Raw genomic sequence first — 20,152 nt, forward strand, 5'->3', positions numbered from 1 at the left:
AATTGGTAGCCTACTGGAAGACAAGTGAAACTACTTTAAAATGAGCGTCCAGAGTAAATAAAAAAAATCTCTAATCATTACTGCAGCGGATCGTGTGAAACAGTTTGGAAGCCAAATTCTCCATGCCAGTGGTGACACACTATTTTGTGCAAGTTGCAGTGTTTCAACAGAGAGCTCTGAGACCCATCATTTATTCAGAATGGAACCTGTGGATGCATTTGCAAGTGCTAATGTACTGTTGGAAAAACGCGATCACCCAAGGCTATGTAAATTCATTCAACGGGACATACAAAATTCCAGTTGCTTATGTGATAAGATGGCTGATGTTAGTCTGGTGGGTCCTGCACTTTTCTTGGTGGGGAGCTAAGATTCTACCCCTTGCCCCTGTTCTTGGGGCGTCGATGGCCCTGCTAGTGGCCCAGGAAGGTGGTAAAGGAGGGAACCGGGGGAGGGGTCTGGGTTTGGTCCTCACTTTGAGCCCCAGCCCCTCTCAACCTCTGCGGGTTCTTACCCTCTTCCCCCTTGGGTACGGTACCTGCAGTCCTTAGATGCTGGGGAAGGGAACCTCCCTCCCCTACTGCAGCAGGGTCCCCCTTACTTTGGTTCTCTGATTTTCCAAGTCTCTCAGTACACCTCCAAGCTCCATTCCTCTCTCCTCCTTCCTCCTCCCCCTCCCCTGTCTGCCTGAAGCAAGGGGTTTTATTAGGTTCCTAATAGGGCCTTAATTGACTGCAGGTGCTCCAATTAACCTGCAGCCACCTTTCCTAGTCTACAGGGAACCATGCCTTCATTAGCCTTGAGCTTATATATTTCCCCTCTAGCACTCTCCCACTGCTCACTGGCCCTCCTGTATCACACTTTCTAAGTACAAATAAGCTACAACAGGACTACCTTCCAAAGATTTTTTGCTACACATTTTGAGGAGATGAAGTCTCTAATTTATGTGAGTCTTTTGCAATTATTTCTAATGAATCCACTGATGATCAAGACGAGTATGTACTGTACATTCTGTTTGGTTTTTATTTCTGAGAAGGCCGAAGATGTACAGAGAGGAAAGCTAACAACCATGCTCGCTGACTACGTTTACTTGGATGCTGTTAACTACATTACAGCATCTCAAGCGATAATTAAAACTATTTCAAAATATGCTGCAGACTTTAACAAAGTATCCGCTTTCGCAAGCGACAGATTACATGACAAAATCTTTCAAATCTGTTCTCCAAGGTCTAATGCTAAATGCTGTCCATATTACATGTAATACACACATAATTTCTCTTGTCAGTGAGCTCTGGAGATGAGTTTGGTGAAGTTGATAAACTGATGAGCTACATTAAAAAGATCTTTAAACACTGCCCTACGTGCAAACTTTGATACAGGCAGCACATTGCAAACACGACCAAAATGACTGAAATCTGGGAACAAAAAATTGCACTTCCCCCAGAGCCAGCAGTTTACTTGTTGGAATTCCTGCTTTTGGGCTATACAGCATCGTGCAGCTCACCTGAAGTACTACTCAGAGTTCATCTCAGAAAAGTTGACACTGACACCAAAAACGCAGGTTTTAACAGACCTTTCAACTCTTCTAAACAGTGCACAACTGAATGAGGAAGTTCAGTTCATTGCCAAGAATGCCACAGGACTGATGGACTGAATCACTTGGTTTGAATCTCGATATGTCACAATCCACCAAGCTTAAAACAAAGTAATGGATGTACTGTTCTGGGCTGAAGCACGGTCAAACGAAAATCACTCTGATAACACTGACTTAAATGCCAGTGCTCGGCAGATGTTTTCTTGCATGCCAAAGAAGCTCAGACAATACTACTGCTATGGGGAACCGTCAAGCAACATAGCAAAAATGGCTCAAAAGTTTCAACAACCTGCAGCAGGGTTCCTAAAAGCTGTGTGTATTTTTGACCCAGCACAAATGCACTTGTTGGTTGGTGGATTTAACCTTGCTTAATGCAATTCCTGGCTTTGACTGCTTACAAAAAGATTGTGAAAGAAGTGGACTGTACTTTGCCTGTGCTACAGGTTGGTGCTGTGTGACAATTCCAGCAAACTCTGTGGATGCAGAGAGAGCCGTGTCTAAGCATGGACAGGTGTTTTTGGCGCAGAGACAGTGAATGAAGAAAGGCACAGTTGCTGGATGCTCTGAGAGTGGCCTTGCAGGTGAAGAGGAAATCCTGTCCTTCCCCAGCTGGGCTAGGACTAGCAGCTAGGAGCCCCCAGCTGGAGTGCTCCCAGCAGCATGGGAAAGATCAGACCCACCTCCGGGAGACTCCCCCAGCTGCAGGAAACTCAGTGGCTGCTACCTTCAGAGCCCAGCCCAGCTCTGAAGGCAGCACAGAAGTGAGAGGGTGGCAATCCATGACCTCCTCCCCCCGCCCTTTTGGGTCAGGACCCCCACCTCACAGCACCCTGAAATTTCAGATGTAAATATCTTAGTCCCGAAAGTGACTATTTTTAAAATCCTATGACTGTGAAATTGATCACAATGGACCATGAATTTAGTAGGGCATTAATCATTGTATAAGGTGTATATTTCAATTTGGGTATTTTTATGTGGAAAAGTTGATAACATAATATTGATTCCTGATTGTTGGAGTATACAACCGGGGGATCTGGCGGCAGAAGGGGAGCCTCGGCGTTTCTGGTTGCTGCAGGGGGGGACCCTGTCAGCTCCCAGCCATGGTGGGCGGCAGGGAGGATCCCCAGAGCTCCTGGCTGCTGCAGGAGGCAGGGGAGACCTCTGCAGCTTGGAGCCGCCAGCGGAAAGAGACCCTGGAGCGCCCAGCCCCGCGGCTACCCGTTTTGTTACGGGTATTTTTAGAAAACATCAAGGACGGGTCACGGGCTTCAATGAATTTTTCATTGAATTGCCCGTGACCTGTCTGTGACATCTACTAAAAATGTCCATGCCACAAACTTAATCTTACTCATCATTATAAATATAATTTTTATTTTGTTTTTCCCATTTTTTGTTTAACAGCAAAGCAGTCATAAGTGACTCTTGACTGTTTTTCAGGTTCAAATGACCAGCCACAGACTTCTGCGTCTGGGTAAGTAGATCGTTTCATTTACTTATTTTTGCAGCCTTTTGCTAGCTACAATCCTTCTTTTTGTTTTGTTTTTTCATAGATTCATAGATATGTAGGTCAGAAGGGACCATTATGATCATCTAGTCTGACCTCCTGCGCAACGCAGGCCACAGAATTTCACCCACCACTCCTGCAAAAAACCTCACACCTATATCTATGCTATTGAAGTCGTCAAATCGTAGTTTAAAGACTTCAAGGAGCAGAGAATCCTCCAGCAAGTGACCCGTGCCCCATGCTACAGAGGAAGGCGAAAAACCTCCAGGGCCTCTTCCAATCTGCCCTGGAGGAAAATTCCTTCCCGACCCCAAATATGGCGATCAGCTAAACCCTGAGCATTTGGGCAAGATTCATCAGCCAGATACTACAGAAAATTCTTTTTTGGGTAACTCGGATTCCACCCCATCTAATATCCCATCACAGGCCATTGGGCCTATTTACCATGAATATGTAATTAGCAAAACCATCTTATCCCATCATACCATCTCTTCCATAAACTTATCGAGTTTAATCTTAAAGCCAGATAGATCTTTTGCCCCCACTGCTTCCCTTGGAAGGCTATTCCAAAACTTCACTCCTCTGATGGTTAGAAACCTTCGTCTAATTTCTAGTCTAAATTTCCTGGTGGCCAGTTTATATCCATTTGTTCTTGTGTCCACATTTGTACTGAGCTTAAATAATTCCTCTCCCTCTCCAATATTTATCCCTCTGATATATTTATAGAGAGCAATCATATCTCCCCTCAACCTTCTTTTAGTTAGGCTAAACAAGCCAAGCTCCTTGAGTCTCCTTTCATAAGACAGGTTTTCCATTCCTCGGATCATCCTAGTAGCCCTTCTCTGTACCTGTTCCAGTTTGAATTCATCCTTCTTAAACATGGGAGACCAGAACTGCACACAGTATTCCAGGTGAGGTCTCACCAGTGCCTTGTATAACGGTACTAAAACCTCCTTATCCCTACTGGAAATACCTCTCCTGATGCATCCCAAGACCACATTAGCTTTTTCACGGCCATATCACATTGGCAGCTCATAGTCATCCTATGATCAACCAATAACCCAAGGTCCTTTTTGTCCTCTGTGACTTCTAATTGATGCGTCTCTAGCTTATAACTAAAATTCTTGTTATTAATCCCTAAATGCATGACCTTACACTTCTCACTATTAAATTTCATCCTATTACTATTACTCCAGTTTACAAGGTCATCCAGATCCTCCTGTAGGAAATCCCTGTCCTTCTCTAAATTGGCAATACCTCCAAGCTTTGTATCATCCACAAACTTTATTAGTACACTCCCACTTTTTGTGCTGAGGTCAGTAATAAAAATTAAATAAGATTGGTCCCAAAACCGATCCTTGAGGAACTCCACTGGTAACCTCCCTCCAGCCTGACAGTTCACCTTTCAGTAAGACCTGTTGTAGTCTCCCCTTTAACCAATTCCTTATGCACCTTTCAGTTTTCCTATTGATCCCCATCTTATCCAATTTAACTAATAATTCCCCATGTGGCGCGGTATCAAATACCTTACTAAAATCTAGGTAAATTAGATCTACTGCTTTTCCTTTGTCTAAAAAATCTGTTACTTTCTCAAAGAAGGAGATCAGGTTGGTTTGGCACGATCTACCTTTTGTAAAACCATGTTGTATTTTGTCCCATTTACCATTGAAGTCAATGTCCTTAAGTACCTTCTCCTTCAGAATTTTTTCCAAGACCTTGCATACTACAGATGTCAAACTAACAGGCCTGTAATTATCCGGATCACTTTTTTTCCCTTTCTTAAAAATAGGAACTATGTTAGCAATTCTCCAATCGTATGGTACAACCCGAGTTTACAGATTCGTTAAAAATTCTTGCTAATGGGCTTGCAATTTCATGTGCCAATTCCTTTAATATTCTTGGATGAAGATTATCTAGGCCCCCCGATTTAGTCCCATTAAGATGTTTGAGTTTCGCTTCTACCTCAAATATGGTAATGTCTACCTCCATATCCTCATTCCCATTTGTCATGCTACCATTATCCTTAAGATCCTCTTTAATAAGACTAAAGACTGAGGCAAAGTATTTGTTTAGATATTGGGCCATGCCTAGATTATCCTTGACCTCCACTCCATCCTCAGTGTTTAGCGGTCCCACTTTTTCTTTCTTTGTTTTCTTCTTATTTATATGACTATAGAACCTTTTACTATTGGTTTTAATTCTCTTTGCAAGGTCCAACTCTACTTGACTTTTAGCCTGTCTCACTTTATCCCTACATGTTCTGACCTCAATAAGGTAGCTTTCCTTGCTGATCCCTCCCTCCTTCCACTCCCTGTATGCTTTCTGCTTTTTCTTAATCACCTCTCTGAAATGCTTGCTCATCCAGCTTGGTCTACAATTCCTGCCAATGAATTTTTTCCCCTTTCTTGAGATATAGGCTTCCGATAGCTTCTGCAGCTTAACACATACCTAGCTAGATTACTTACTAAAAGTTCTAAGACTCCATTCCTGGTCTATCCCCGGCAGAAACCAGCATATAGACAGACCCACAGACCCTTTGTTTCTCTCCCTCCTCCCAGCTTTTGAAAGTATCTTGTCTCCTCATTGGTCATTTTGGTCAGGTGCCAGCGAGGTTACCTTTAGCTTCTTAACCCTTTACAGGTGAGAGGAGCTTTCCCCTGGCCAGGAGGGATTTCAAAGGGGTTTACCCTTCCCTTTATATTTATGACATCCTTCCATTCAGTTTGAACTGAATTAGCTCATGATCACTTGAGCCAAGACTATCCCCTACAACCATTTCTTCTATGAGGTCCTCACTACTCACCAAAACCAAATCTAAAATGGCATCCCCTCTAGTCGGTTCAGCAACTACTTGCTGAAGGAATCCATCAGCTATCGCATCTAGGAAAATCTGAGCCCTATTATTATTACTAGCTCTCGTCCTCCAGTCTATATCTGGGAAGTTAAAGTCTCCCATGATCACACAGTTTCCATTAGTATTTACTTTATTAAAAACATTAAAAAGGGCTCTATCCATATCCAAATTAGATGGCGGTCTATAGCACACCCCAAGCACTATCCCAGGAGAGGCTCTAATAGTTTTCTTCCCCAATGTAATTTTTGCCCAGACGGACTCCGTCATATCCATTTCATTGCTTCTTATTTCTTTACATTCTACCTCATCATTGATATACAGTGCTACTCCACCACCTTTGCCTTTATTTCGGTCTTTCCGAAACAGCACATACCCCTCAATACTTGTAGTCCAGTCATGACTACTATTCCACCATGTTTCTGTTATCCCTATAATATCTGGTTTCACTTCCTGCACCAGTAGCTCTAGTTCCTCCATTTTGTTACCTAGGCTCCTCGCATTAGGGTACAAACATCTTAATTTTTGCTGTTTGGCCTCACTCACATTCTGTACCCTATTAGGCAAGGCCATTCTACAGCCAGTATAACCTATTAGACTGGTATCTACACTGCCCTTCCTCCTACCCACGGCTGTATCCTTTCTTACTTTTCCCCTCCACCCTACCTCTGCACCTTCTGTGGGTAAGGATGTAGACACCATAAGCCCCTCCCTCATATAGTCTTGCCATGGGTGCAGACCCATAGTTTAGCAGCAGCTTTCTCAGCAGTGTGAGTAAGATAAAAATTCTAGGAGTGACTCGGAACCAGTCAGAAAACAAGTATTCCTGTCCTGTCATTACAGGGCTATACTTAGTGAATGTACAGTCTTGCCCTAAGAGCTCAAAGCACACATCTTAATCTTTTTGGTTTTGTACATACCTAGTTGCTCTGATCTGTTTTATAAAGAAAATTGTAGTTAAATTTTAGAATCCTTTTAGTCATTCTATTGCCGTTTTCTAACACGGGGGTAGAGGCTGAGGAGAGAAATATTTGAGGGTGAGGAAAACTGAGACACCAGATGGCACCCTGCTGAAAACGTACTTGAAAGCTGCCTGCTTTGTGACCTGCTCCTATGGTGACCTAGAGGAAGGCAGTCCCAGGTAGGAGCTTGACAGTCCATGTTTCTCTGGTTTGATCTGATTGTGCTCAGCCGCTAGAGCGTACAATATGCTGTCTGGGCCTACATAGTGGCAAAGGGACAGTTACTTACCAAGCTTTAGTGGAAGCTACAAAATGAGCAAAATGCAGTATAAGTTAACAAGCTAAAAAAACACAAGGGAAAGAAAAATGGCGTAAAAAGATAGGCAGCATGAGAGAAACTGATTTAAAAAAAAAGATTTTGTTGTACTTTCACTCTGTTTCTTTCTAACATTTTTCCCTCTATAAAAAGTTTTTGGATCAGATAAGTACCCGTTGAACCTCATCGGGCGACGAGTACTGCCTGTGAGATAATGGAGTTTACCCTTCAAACGTTCTAGTGCTCAAACTTGGTTGTCCGTGTTACTTTTTGAAAAAGCTCAAGAAGGGAGACTTGAGCTCATCTTGACGGAGACAGTCTCTTGGGGTGTGGCTACGCTGCATTTGAAAACCCATAGCAGGAAGTCTGAGTCCAGGTCTGCAGAGTCAGGCTCATGCTGTGTTGTTAAAAACAGCTGTGTAGATGCTCAGGCTGGAGCTCACCTCCCTTCCTGGGCCACAATGTCGACACTGCTTTTTTTTTTTTTTAGTGCCTTAGCACGAGCCTCCTGAGTATGAGTCTGTAGACCTAGGCCCTCAGACTTGCTGCCGTGGGTTTTAAAATGCAGTGTAGGTGTGCCATAGGCAATCTGTCAGAGGGAGACTGGTCTTTTCCTTTGCCAGCTAGTGTTTGCTCAATCTTATGCTGAGTACTCTCAGAAATTTATTTGTAGAATTACACAGTTGTGGAACTTGTACTACTTAAAATTTTTAGTCATGGGCAGCGGGTATCAAAGGCCAGGGGAGGCTGAGCCTCCCCAGACAGCCCTGTGTGGCCCTGCCCATGCTCTGCCCCCAGGCACCCTCCTTCCTGGTGCTGTGCTGCAGGGGACTCTTTCTCCTTTGCCAGGGCCCCAGGCTGGGGCTAGTGGGGGCTGGCCAGAGACTCCTCCCTGTTCTCTGGGGCAGGGGCAGGGGCTGCACTGCCCGCCAACCTGGCAGTCTGGGGCTGGAGGGGGGGATGCCACCCACCTGGCACTCTGGGACTAGAGGCACTTGGGCAGCCCAGGGTTGGGAAGGCCTCTGGTGGGGGGGGCACCTTGGGCAGAAGGAGCGGGCCGAGCTGGGGGCTGGCCTCCCTGAGCTCAGGGTTCACCCGCTGCCCATGTTTGGCTATTTTTAGAAGGGCCTGTTTCCTTTGTATCTTACGTTAACATCTTAAACACAAAGACCAATGTTTTCTACCTTGGATGCCTAAAGTTATGCTTCAAAATCCATATTTCGGTTCCTAAATATGTGACCTGAATTTTCAGAGCTGCTGAGCTTTTACTGACTTCAGTGTGTGGCTGCTCAGTACCTCTGAAAATCAAGCCTTTTATTTAGATGCCCAGTTTAGACACCCAGCTTTGAAAATATGGGTCTAGTGGGTAACTAGTGGTGTTCCCCAAGGATCAGTCCTAGGACCAATCCTATTTAACTTACTCATAAATGATCTGGAGAAAGGGTTAAACAGTGAGGTGGCAAAGTTTGCAGATGATGCTACACTGGTCAAGATAGTTAAGACCAAAGCAAACTGTGAAGAACTTCAAAAAGATCTCACAAAACTAAGTGATTGGGCAATAAAATGGCAAATTAAATTTAATGAGGATAAATGTAAAGTAATGCACATTGGGAAAAAATAACCCCAACTATACATACAGTATGATGGAGGCTAATTTAGATACAACTAATCAGGAAAGAGATCTTGGGGTCATTGTGGATAGTTCTCTGAAGACGTCCATGCAGTATACAGTGGCAGTCAAAAAAGCAAACAGGATGTTAGGAATCATTAAAAGGGGATTGAGAATAAGACAGAGAATATCTTGTTGCCCTTATATAAATCCATGGTATGCATACAGATGTGGTGTCCTCCTCTCAAAAAAGATATACTGGCACTAGAAAAGATTCAGAGAAGGGCAACTAAAACGATTAGGGGTTTGGAACGGGTCCCATATGAGGAGAGATTAAAGAGGCTAGGACTTTTCATCTTGGAAAAGAGGAGACTAAGGGGGGATATGCTAGAGGTATATAAAATCATGAGTGGTGTGGAGAAAGTGAATAAGGAAAAGTTATTGTTCCCATAATATAAGAACTAGGGGCCACCAAATGAAATTAATGGGCAATTAAAACAAATAGAAGTTCTTCTTCACACAGCGCACAGTCAACCTGTGGAAACTCCTTGCCTGAGGAGGTTGTGAAGGTTAGGACTATAACAGGGTTTAAAAGAGAACTGGATAAATTCATAGAGGTTAAGTCCATTAATGGCTGTTAGCCAGGATGGGTAAGGAATGGTGTCCCTAGCCTCTGTTTGTCAGAGTGTGGAGATGGATGACAGAGAGATCACTTGATCATTACCTGTTAGGTTCACTCCCTCTGGGGCACCTGGCATTGGCCACTTTTGGCAGACAGGATACTGTGCTGGATGGACCTTTGGTCTGACCCAGTATGGCCATTCGTATGTTCTGTTATAATTTTGTGCTACCAAGGTTTAGGTGACCTTAATATAACTACTTTATCATAAGTTTTTTTTCTGTTAGTGGTTTCCCTGTATGTAAAATGTATGCACATTGCTTTGTGAATATGAAACTGGTATCTGAATCCATGTAGCTTCAGAGGACATGATAGGGCAGTTACTCTTTGGTGTGGGACATTTTTTTTTAAACCCTTTTGTTCTGCAGATTTTAATACAGAATTAGTACAATAAATGTATTTGTAGCACTGACTTGACCGTATCTGGTGAGCTTCAAAAGAAAACAACAATTACATGTTGGTTTTTAGGTGGTGGTTATTTTATATTATGCTAGCAGGCACACTGTTCAGTATATTGCATTATCTGTAGGAGATACTTAGGGTTCACAAAGTAACTGGATTTCAAACACTGTTCTGTAACTGGCTTTGTTATAAAGTACAAATATTTATATCTTGTGTCCTTTCCTAGGCTACCCACGGATTTTTTTGATAAAGCAGGGCATGCAGAAACAAAAACGCTGCCCTCAAAGGGTCCAGGTCCCAGTTTACTGGCAGAAGATTATGATGAGGAGGAGGAGGAAGAAGAAAAAGACAATACTAGCAAACCATCCAGTGTGCAAAAAAACGAAATTCCACCCCCAGCTCAAGAAACAATAGCTAATGCTCTACCAGCAGGTAACTTTGGATTGCAAAATATAAAATTCAGTAATAAGAAGTTGTTGACTATTTCATTGTAAATTATACTGGTAGGTATTTTATAATTATTAGACATTTGAAATAGCACTGATAGGTATATTCTTTTGGGGGTTTTCTCCTTGTTAATTTTCTTATCTGGTATATTTATGGAAGTATGATTTTTGTCAGTTGACTGTGCTAAAGTTACCCATGTGAAAAAGATTCTTGCCAATTGCTGTCATTATACAATATTTTCCTAGCATCCCAGTAATTTTATGTTGCAATTATCTTTTATTGCAGTGATGTTCGTAGAATTCAAATATGTAATAATGCGTACAACATACTAATTATTTGAGCCACCTGGTGGAGTATTAATTGGCTAGTTTTGTTTCTTGATTAACACAAATGGTGCTAATTTAAATTCCTCTTTTTAGTCAAAACTTTGTGTAGAAGCTTGAACCATTGTTCCTTTGTACGTAAGGTTGTGCTTGTCTTTTCTTGTAGATTTCTTTGACAACAAAATGACAGCTGCTCCCATAGTCTCCCATTCAGGGTCCATTCAGAAAGCAGAAGTTCAAGAAAAGGTAGTGGAAAGGTAAATTAATCAGATCAAATGTTAAGAGGAAATGCAAATAAGTTTCAGTCTTCCAGATAATATACATAACTTTGACTATATTTAGGTCTGTTCTTTGAACAGTTAAAAGGAAAACACATTTATTTGTTGTATAAAGATTTGTCTTACTTACAGCAAGCTGTCTTGTTTTAAGCATTCCAAAAGATTTTCAAAAATAGGAACCTAATGTAATGGGAAAGCATTTGGGTGCTCACTACTTTTGAAAACACCTAAGAGCCTAACTTCCAGCTCTGAGTTCTGGAATATTGACCCAAACCTATTATCTACTCAGCTCCTTGTGTGTTTGATAAGATTTAGCTGTAGAAACAAATTTTGTTGAGATTAACATCCAGCTGGTGCTGCATGTGGAGAAGAAATGCCTTTTTTTTTTTTTTACATGTTCATCAAAAATATACTGGTCTTTGCTCTTGACATTTTATCTGTGGAATTAAAGATCAGAGTAATAAGCACTAGATCAAGATGACCGTTCATTATTTTAACATTTCAGGAAAGAAAACACTGCAGAAGCTTTACCAGAGGGATTCTTTGATGATCCTGAGGTGGATGCAAGGGTAATTGATCCTTTTGTTTGTTTTTTCTTCAGACTTAGTAATACTCAGAGTAGTGGGTGAACCTTTCAGATCAAAATAAGTGAGAATGACCAATTAAATGGTTTCGCATTGATGTATGTGAAAGTATTAGAAGCAAGAGGAAGACCAAGGACAGGGTAGGCCCATTACTTAATGGAGGCGGGGGACAATAACAGAAAATGTGGAAATGGCAGAAGTGCTAAACTTTTTTTTCAGTTTTCACCGAAGAGATTAGTAGCGATTGGACATCTAACATAGTGAATGCCACTGAAAATGAGGTAGGATCAGAGACTAAAATAGATAAAGAACAAGTTAAAAATTACTTAGACAAGTTAGATGTCTTCAAGTCACCAGGGCTTGATGAAATACCTCCTAGAATACTCAAGGAGCTGATTGAGGAGATATCTGAGACATTAGTGATTATCTTCAAGAAGTCATGGAAGATGGGAGAGATTCCAGAGGACTGGCACTATATTTGCCCTTTTCCAATCTATAAAAAGGGAAATAAAGACAAACTGGAAAATTATAGACCAGTTAGCTTAACTTTAGTACCAGGAAAGATAATGCAGCAAATAATTAAGCAATCAATTTACAAACACCTAGAAGATAATAAGTTGATGAGTAACAATCAGCATGGATTTGTCAAGAACAAATAGTGTCAAATCAACCTAATAGTTTTCTTTGAGAGGGTAACAAGCCTTGTGGATAGGGGAGAAGCATTAGATGTGGTATAGCTTGACTTTAGTAAGGCTTTTTATACTGTCTTGCATGACCTTCTCATAAACAAACTAGAGAACTACCACCTAGATGAAGCTACTATAAGGTGGGTGCATAACTGGTTGGAAAACCCTTCCCAGAGAGTAGTTATCTGCGGTTCACAGTCAAGTTGGAAGGGCATATCGCGGTGGGGGTTCCGCAGAGATCAGTTCTGGGTCCAGTTCTGTTCAATATCTTCATCAATGAGTTAGATAATGGCATAGAGAGTACATTTATAAAGTTTGTGGATGATACCAAGCTGGGAGAGGTTGCAAGTGCTTTGGAGCAGGGGTTCTCAACGTTTTTCTGAGGCCCCCCCAACAAGCTATAAAAACTCCACGGCCCATTTGTGCCACAACAAATGGTTTTGTGCATATAAAATCCAGGGCCGGCATTAGGGGAGTAGCAAGGAGGGCAATTTCCCAGGGCCCCATGCCACAGGGGGCACCGTGAAGCTAAGTTCCTCAGGCTTTGGCTTCAGCCCTGGGTGATGGGCTTGAGGCCCTGGGCTGCAGTCCCACATGGCGGGGCTTTAGCTTTCTGCCCTGGGCTCTAGCGAGTCTGTCGCCAGCCCTGCTTGGCAGACCCCCTAAAACCTGCTTGTGCCCCCACAGGGGGCCCCAGACCTCTGGATGAGAACCACTGTTTTGGAGGATAGGATTAAAATTCAGGGAGATCTGGACAAACTGGAGTAATCATCTGAAGTAAATAGGATGAAATTCATTAAGGACAAATGCAAAATACACCACTTAGAAAGAAACAATCAGGTGCACACACACAAAATGGGAAATGACTGCATAGGAAGGAGTATTACAGAAAGGGATCTTGGGTTCATCACGGATCACAAGCTAAATACAAGTGAACAGTGTAACACTGTTGCAAAAAGCAGCAAACATAATTCTGGGATGAATTAGCAGGAGAGTTGTAAGCAAGACATGAGGAAGTAATTCTTCCGCTCTACTCGGCCTTGATTAGGCCTCAGTTGGAGTATTATGTCCAGTTTTGGGCACCACATTTCAGGAAAGATGTGGCCAAATTGGGGAAAGTCCAGAGAAGAGCAACCATGATTAAAAGTCTAGAAAACATGACGTATGAGGGACGATTGAAAAAATTGGGTTTGTTTATTCTGGAAAAGAGAAGACTGAGAGGAGATATAACAGTTTTCAAGTACATAAAAGGTTGTTACAAGGAGGAGGGAGAAGAATTGTTCTTCTTAACCTCTGAGGATAGGATGAGAAGCAATGAGCTTAAATTGCTTCTCGTCAGCAAGGGAGGTTTAGTTTGGACATTAGGAAAAACATCCGAACTGTCAGGGTGATTAAGCACTGGAATAAATTGCCTAGGGAGGTTGTGGAATCTCCATCATTGGAGATTTTTCAGTGCAGGTTAGACAAACACCTGTCAAGGATGGTCTAGATAATACTTAGTCCTGAACTGGACTAGAGGACCCTTGAGGTCCCTTCCACTCCAACAATTCTATATTCAATGTATATTAATATAAGGACATGGAAGGGAAGAGTGCTAACAATATACATGGGGTCTGAGCATCCTTTCAGACTGAGTTTATTCTAAGCAGTTGTTTGCAATACAGCTTTCTCATGGTTTAAAGGAAGTTTTATTGAGGCTAAAATGTCAGCTGGATGTTAGGAGTGAAGATGTACATTAATCTACTTACAATACTAGCCCACTCAAACAGCAAGCTAGCTCTCACCCTTTCTCTTTGCTGCCCCAGTAGAAAACATTTTTTGGCTGGGGGAGAGGGGTCATGAGAGGTTTGGGGCCAAAATCACCATAAAAGGTGAAATTTTGTTCTGGTCCAAATTTGCATCATCTTGTATACCAAGTGATGCCCTTATTTTGTATTCACTCATGAAAATAGCATAACTTGTTTGGAAGATATGCAAGAGAATATATTTTTACATTTGTATGTAAAATTGACTGCAAATTTGATAGCTGTGCACATCTGCACACTCTAATATTGCTTTGTCAAATTGGCAAACCATGTGATGGGCAGGAAAATTTGTGGAAAATTCTTTCTTTTCACTGAATATGTCTCTGTATTGAACATGCCTGAGAATTATGAACACTCTTGGTGTGTTAATGACTTTACCACATGGCTTATAAAGCAAATACTTGTAGCCACCTTCCGTCTTCATGTGAGATGATGCCGTGGATGTTTTTAATGTCTCCTGATTACACGCTTGTATGTATTGAAGAAGAGATATATTAATATAACACAACAATAAGGAACGCTGCTAGAAAGCAGCCTCTTGTTTTATTTTTTGTATCCCTCCTCAGCCCCCTCTGATCTTTACCAGCCTGAAACTATTTTATTTTCTCTGGTGGGATACTTTCAGCACCAGCCATGCTTCTAGCTATGCTTGCATGTGGCGTGCACAATAGGTTTCTTCATGCACCCGGAAATGGGGCTACTTAATTTTGAAGAATATAGTTGAGAAGGGTAGCTTTTTTTTGGTAAGCCATGAATTGCTCTACTGCAGAAAAGTAATTTCAGATCTTGCTGATAGAACTGCAATAACCATGCTTGGCACCTGAGATGTTAGCCTTGTTATGAGGACTGAACACTGGCATCTCAAACTTACATGTATGCTGTTACCTGCAGTAGCACTAGCCTCAGTGGTATTTTTCCTGCCATTCCACATGAGCCCTGCAGGAGCCACAAGATGATTAAGCGCTTCATGTTGTCTGCACCAGAATAACGTACATAGTATAATGTGTAGAGTGCTTAGAAGTTTGATCCCTACTTGGGGGAAACTTAAAATAAATGGTTATTTTAAAATGAACCCTTTGTGTTGCTGGTGTAGATGAGGTGCTAGGGGTTGGGGCTATGATAGTGGTGTCTAGAGCTGTGATTCGAGTGATGTGCAAGTGGAAGAGGGGAGAGAGTCCTGCAGGTGATGGATGCTGTGTGCAAGGGACAGTCTTCAGGCAGGACGTCTGCCAGTGCACGGGCAGTGCTAGGTAGCGGTCTCTCTTTGACCCAGGTTCTTAACACAATTCACAAGCATGTAGGCATTGAAAGGAACTGTTGCTTTATTTGTTCGCTGCCAGTAGCACAAAGCTCTTGCTAATTAACTCCTTCCAGTTTAGCTCATATGGAGAGGAGTACCACCACCACGTTGGTGGCACTGTAATCTCAGACTGTTACAGTGATTCTTGGCAGGAATCGTAGACAAAATGTTCAGAGATGCTGCCTGTTTTTGCAATTTTCTCTGGTTTTGTGTGTTTAAAAACAGCTCTTTGAAATCTGGTATTAATATCAGGGGTTACTAATGCATTTAAATGTTTGATCAGATACACACTTCAAGGAAAAATAATTCTGTCTTGTTCGTATTTAAGTTTATTATAAGAAATACAAATAGTCATGACTTACAAAAGGCAAAACCACCGTACGTAACAACAGTACAATACATGTAACCATGATAGGAATAACCACAAAACAGAACTATGGAATGATGGAAGTGTTAGATCTCCCAGTATGTAGTTTGCTTTCAAACTCCTCAGTTAATAATGACTTATTTTATACTGTTGCATATTGTCTAATCGATCAAGAACAAACCATGTAAATGACTGGCCAATTTACATTATAAGGATTGCCATATTGGTAAAAGACAGGAATGGATAAAAGGAAAAGAAAGCTGAACTAGAAAGGAGGATCCACAAATCTTCTTCAAACTTAGTTCCTCTTAGCTCCATTACTCATCCTAAAGTAGCATAGAGTAAATAATGGTGACCCAGACATTATTATTCATCAAGCACATGATTCATGTCACAATCTCTGGTGAGAGACCTAATTGAGAGTCATGGGCATTTTTGTTACAGTCTTTGATTGTTTGGTTCATTTGCCATTTTTTTTTTTAAAGGCAGATATCTCAAAAACCACTAAAACTGCGGTATACTATTGGACAGATGGTGATTCACAAAATATAATACCATGCAAGTAACTGGACATTGAAAACAGTCAAAAATAGAAGCTATCATATTACCAGATTGGGATGCTGAAAGCAACCTGGCCTAACGTCCTGTGCCATCCATTCATGGTCACCTGCTTTCCCTCAATATTGTAATCATACATTTTGTACAGGCAGGTTTTTTCCATCTAGGTCTAGAATCAGATTTTCTTTTCAAAATCATGAAAGATGGCTGTTTGTTCATATGCATTATTTGAGACAAAGCATTTACTTGCTGTCAAAACTTTCTTAGTAAATAGCAGAATATATGTTTTGTTTCTCCTATTGGTTTTAGAACACCAGCGAGAATAATTAGGCAGTTACTAAAGAATTTTGGTTTTTCACATTCACTAGGTGCGAAAGGTTGATGCTCCGAAGGATCAGATGGACAAAGAGTGGGACGAATTTCAGAAGGCAATGCGACAAGTCAACACAGTGAGTAGTGAAATCTCTTTATCGCTTCTAAATACAGTACGTAATTGGAAAAACAACCATTTCATGCAGCTTGGCAGGGTGAGTGACATACTGTATTTGACGACTGCTTGTCACAATGCAGTGTGCAGTTAAACACACTTTACAGCTGAGCGAAAGGTCCCTGCATTTTACACTCAAGGAAAAGTTAAGTGGAAAGAGCTTTTGATGACAAACCTGTCTAATTAAATACACTAGGCTGGATTTAAGTGAGATAGCAGGCACACCTTGACAGTTTCCCATCTGCAGGCAATGGACCATATTCCTAGCTGCTGCTTCAGAAACATTTAATTTTAAAATCTGCAAATTACCTCTCTCTAAACACCTTAATCCCTGTAAAAGCTATAAGAGTGTTTGTTTTGTGGTGAATTTAAACTTGACAAACACCCCTAAAGTAGGGAATGTTTTAGAGGAATTTACACAGACCACATCCTGATTGGCCCCAGTTTTTCAATATTCTAATGCCTTACTTCTTAGGGTTGCAGGAAACCTTGTATCAGAGTCCGATTTTACACCTTCCCGATGTACACTGTACAGACATTGTGATAGATACCTGGTATTCTCATTTGCTGCCTTTAATGTTTTTAAACCTTTGAATTGAAAATAATTGATTATAAATAACTGCTAAGAAAACTGGTGCTGAACAATTTATCATTACTCGTTAAAGCAGTACTATAGATAAAGTAAACTTTCATACAAAAACCAATAGTGGATACATTTGGTTATTAACCATTCAAACAATTCTTCAGCATAGGAAGGAATCTTCTCAGTTATGCGTGGACCATTGGTTGCATAGCCTCTCCCAGACATTCAGATTTGAGAAAGTATATGCTGAAAAAAATAACAGGTTAGAAATACATTGGGATCAAGTGGGTATTTTAATACTTCTAACAGGCTTATTGTACATAATTGGTAAACACCAAATGTTGATGTATATGTTCTGTTGCATCTTAGCCTTTCGATGGATGTATTTGGTTTTATATTCTGTTTCAAAACAATATTTAATATTGAACTAAAAAATTCAAAAGAAGGAGCTAGACTAGTTAGGGATTTGGTGTAGCATTTTGTTCTGTCCTTTTCACTGAACTTTAGCCCAAGTCACAAAGACTTTTCCTGTGTGTCCCATTAACATACCTCTTAGAGGAGGGAAGATCTACATAGGATTGTGACTTTGTTACAACATACTTTAATCTCTTGCTTTAAGTTTCCAGTACTGCTCTTTTACTGGAAAGAAAGATTGAATGGGGCTGAACTTATTCACAGCTTTTCTGGTTTAGGTTTCAGAAGCAATAGTGGCAGAAGAGGATGAGGAGGGACGTTTGGATCGTCAGATTGGAGAAATTGATGAGCAGATGTAAGTAGATGGGTCTTTCTCAAACTTTGCTTTCTGATTTCCCCCCTTTCCCCCACCCACCCCTGAGAATGGGTAGACATTTCATCTGTAACCTATCATGGCAATACTTTTAAACATTCACTGATCAAAGTGTTTGAATTTTAAAAACAGTTGGTTTCCTGACAGTAAAACCTTTTAAATAAAATGATTGATTTGGGTGGTAGCATTATACCGGTGTTTACTAAGACAGACTGCACTGAGAGCTCTGAAAACAGTAGGTAAGGGCAGAGCCGCCCAGTAAACTACAGGAAGAGATCAAATTTCATTAAACCCTTTGAACAAGGTTCACTTTTTCCCATGCTCCATCTGTGGATTCTGCATCATGTAGAACTCCGGTGAACTGACTATATTTGAGAACCAAACTCTTAAACAATGTTTAGTAGACTGAACAAAAAAATTAGGAACATAATTTTCATATGGAGATTCATGTCTTAATTCTTGGTGACTAACCGGACCCTTGCTTCTCATGACAATTATTTGAAAATGTCTGCTGAATGATAAACCTTATCAGGTGAACCCTCACTAGCTGCAGTGTTCCATTGAAACAGTTGGACACAACTAGTTTAAGCTTCAGCAGGATCAATGAATACAGCTTAGTTTGACATTTTATGGTCCTGTAAATCAGTCACTTTGTGTTACATTTACAATTCATGACAAAGCTATTGATTGAAAGGAAAGGACTAGTTTCCAGTTGGATGATTTTTTTTTCGATGAGTGAAAAACTAGCAGCCATCTTTAAGTGAAAAGGAGATGTTCATACTGAAGCAATAGTTAACCAGTGTGGCAGATTTAGCAGCTACTTAGATGGTATTAATGATGATATCCAAGTCAAGTTGCTTTTGGGACTAAAGATACGACTTCAACAGTGATCTTGTAATTCTGGAGAGAGCTTTGACTAAGAGCCTGAAGGTGTTTAAACAGTCCCTTTTACCATCACCATTTAAAATCTCATGATTACGTTGGACCAAATTCAGGAATTTGTAGGTAGCTGCAAAGGTTGTTGCTATTGATAATTTATTTTGTCTGAAGTAGAAGTCCATGTGGCCAGACTTTTAGCTTCATGTTCTATTTAGAACAGCATATTTGAATGCAGGCAATGTTCAAATAGCCCATGAAGCTTTTTGGAAGCTGTTGTATTTTCTAGAGAAACTCTTTAAATGGAGTAGATCCTCAGTGTTAGGTGGAAGTGTCTCCTGTGAAGCACCTTAGACATTTTGTGTTCAATTCCTAAAGCCTGTCTTTCAGTGCGTGTTCCAGTGCGCTTTCAAAATTGGTAATACAACTGAGTGTTGAGAAATGGCCATTGTGGTTCACTCCTCAGCATCAATCCAAAACGGCCTGGTAAAGCTGGTGAAATCCAGTTTTGGGAGTGTAAGGTCAACTGCCTTTTAAAACTGATCGTATTCTAGATCAAATGAAGTATCACAAAGTGCAGGTATACTTTGAAAGTAACTCTCTAAACATGACAGTATGGTGTTCCATGCTTGCCTCCGTGATTAGGATCCAGCTTTAAGCTCTTTTCTCTGTATTGAATCTGCAGGACTAATACGAGTGAGAAGAAGTAAAAAACATATTGAAATCAAGTAAGCAGATACAATTTAGTATTTGAAGGAACAGATCCTGTTCACTAGTAAGAGTTATCACTTTTACATAAAGAAAAGGAGTACTTGTGGCACCTTAGAGACTAACCAATTTATTTGAGCATGAGCTTTCGTGAGCTACAGCTTTCGTGAGCTACAGCTCATGCTCAAATAAATTGGTTAGTCTCTAAGGTGCCACAAGTACTCCTTTTCTTTTTGCGAATACAGACTAACACGGCTGTTACTCTGAAACCTGTCATTTTTACATAGTTATCAGTGTCAAACTGCACTTTAAAGCAAATGCAAAATCTGACGACCAAACACAAGTTCAGAGGCTTACTGTAGCACACATTCTTTAAATGGTGAAGTGCCAGGGCTACAACACCTTGCCAGGCTTCCATTTAAAAGTACTACTTCTGTGTGTCCTAACAG

The 20,152-nt window shown here is 41.0% G+C and overlaps 1 protein-coding gene across 1 annotated transcript in view; it reads left to right on the plus strand.

Annotated features, from left to right (window-relative positions):
* Nucleotides 1-20,152, plus strand: part of ZNF830 (zinc finger protein 830) — a 30,747-nt gene that overhangs the window by 6,562 nt on the left and 4,033 nt on the right. The window contains exons 4-9 of the mRNA XM_077810908.1: nt 3,029-3,062; nt 10,141-10,346; nt 10,851-10,941; nt 11,468-11,531; nt 16,631-16,711; nt 18,025-18,101. Of these exons, the coding sequence (XP_077667034.1) occupies nt 3,029-3,062; nt 10,141-10,346; nt 10,851-10,941; nt 11,468-11,531; nt 16,631-16,711; nt 18,025-18,101 (553 nt within the window). The remainder of the gene's footprint in view (nt 1-3,028; nt 3,063-10,140; nt 10,347-10,850; nt 10,942-11,467; nt 11,532-16,630; nt 16,712-18,024; nt 18,102-20,152) is intronic.

This window comes from Eretmochelys imbricata, chromosome 2 (assembly GCF_965152235.1).
Source record: "Eretmochelys imbricata isolate rEreImb1 chromosome 2, rEreImb1.hap1, whole genome shotgun sequence".
In the NCBI taxonomy this organism is placed as follows: Eukaryota; Metazoa; Chordata; order Testudines; family Cheloniidae; genus Eretmochelys; species Eretmochelys imbricata.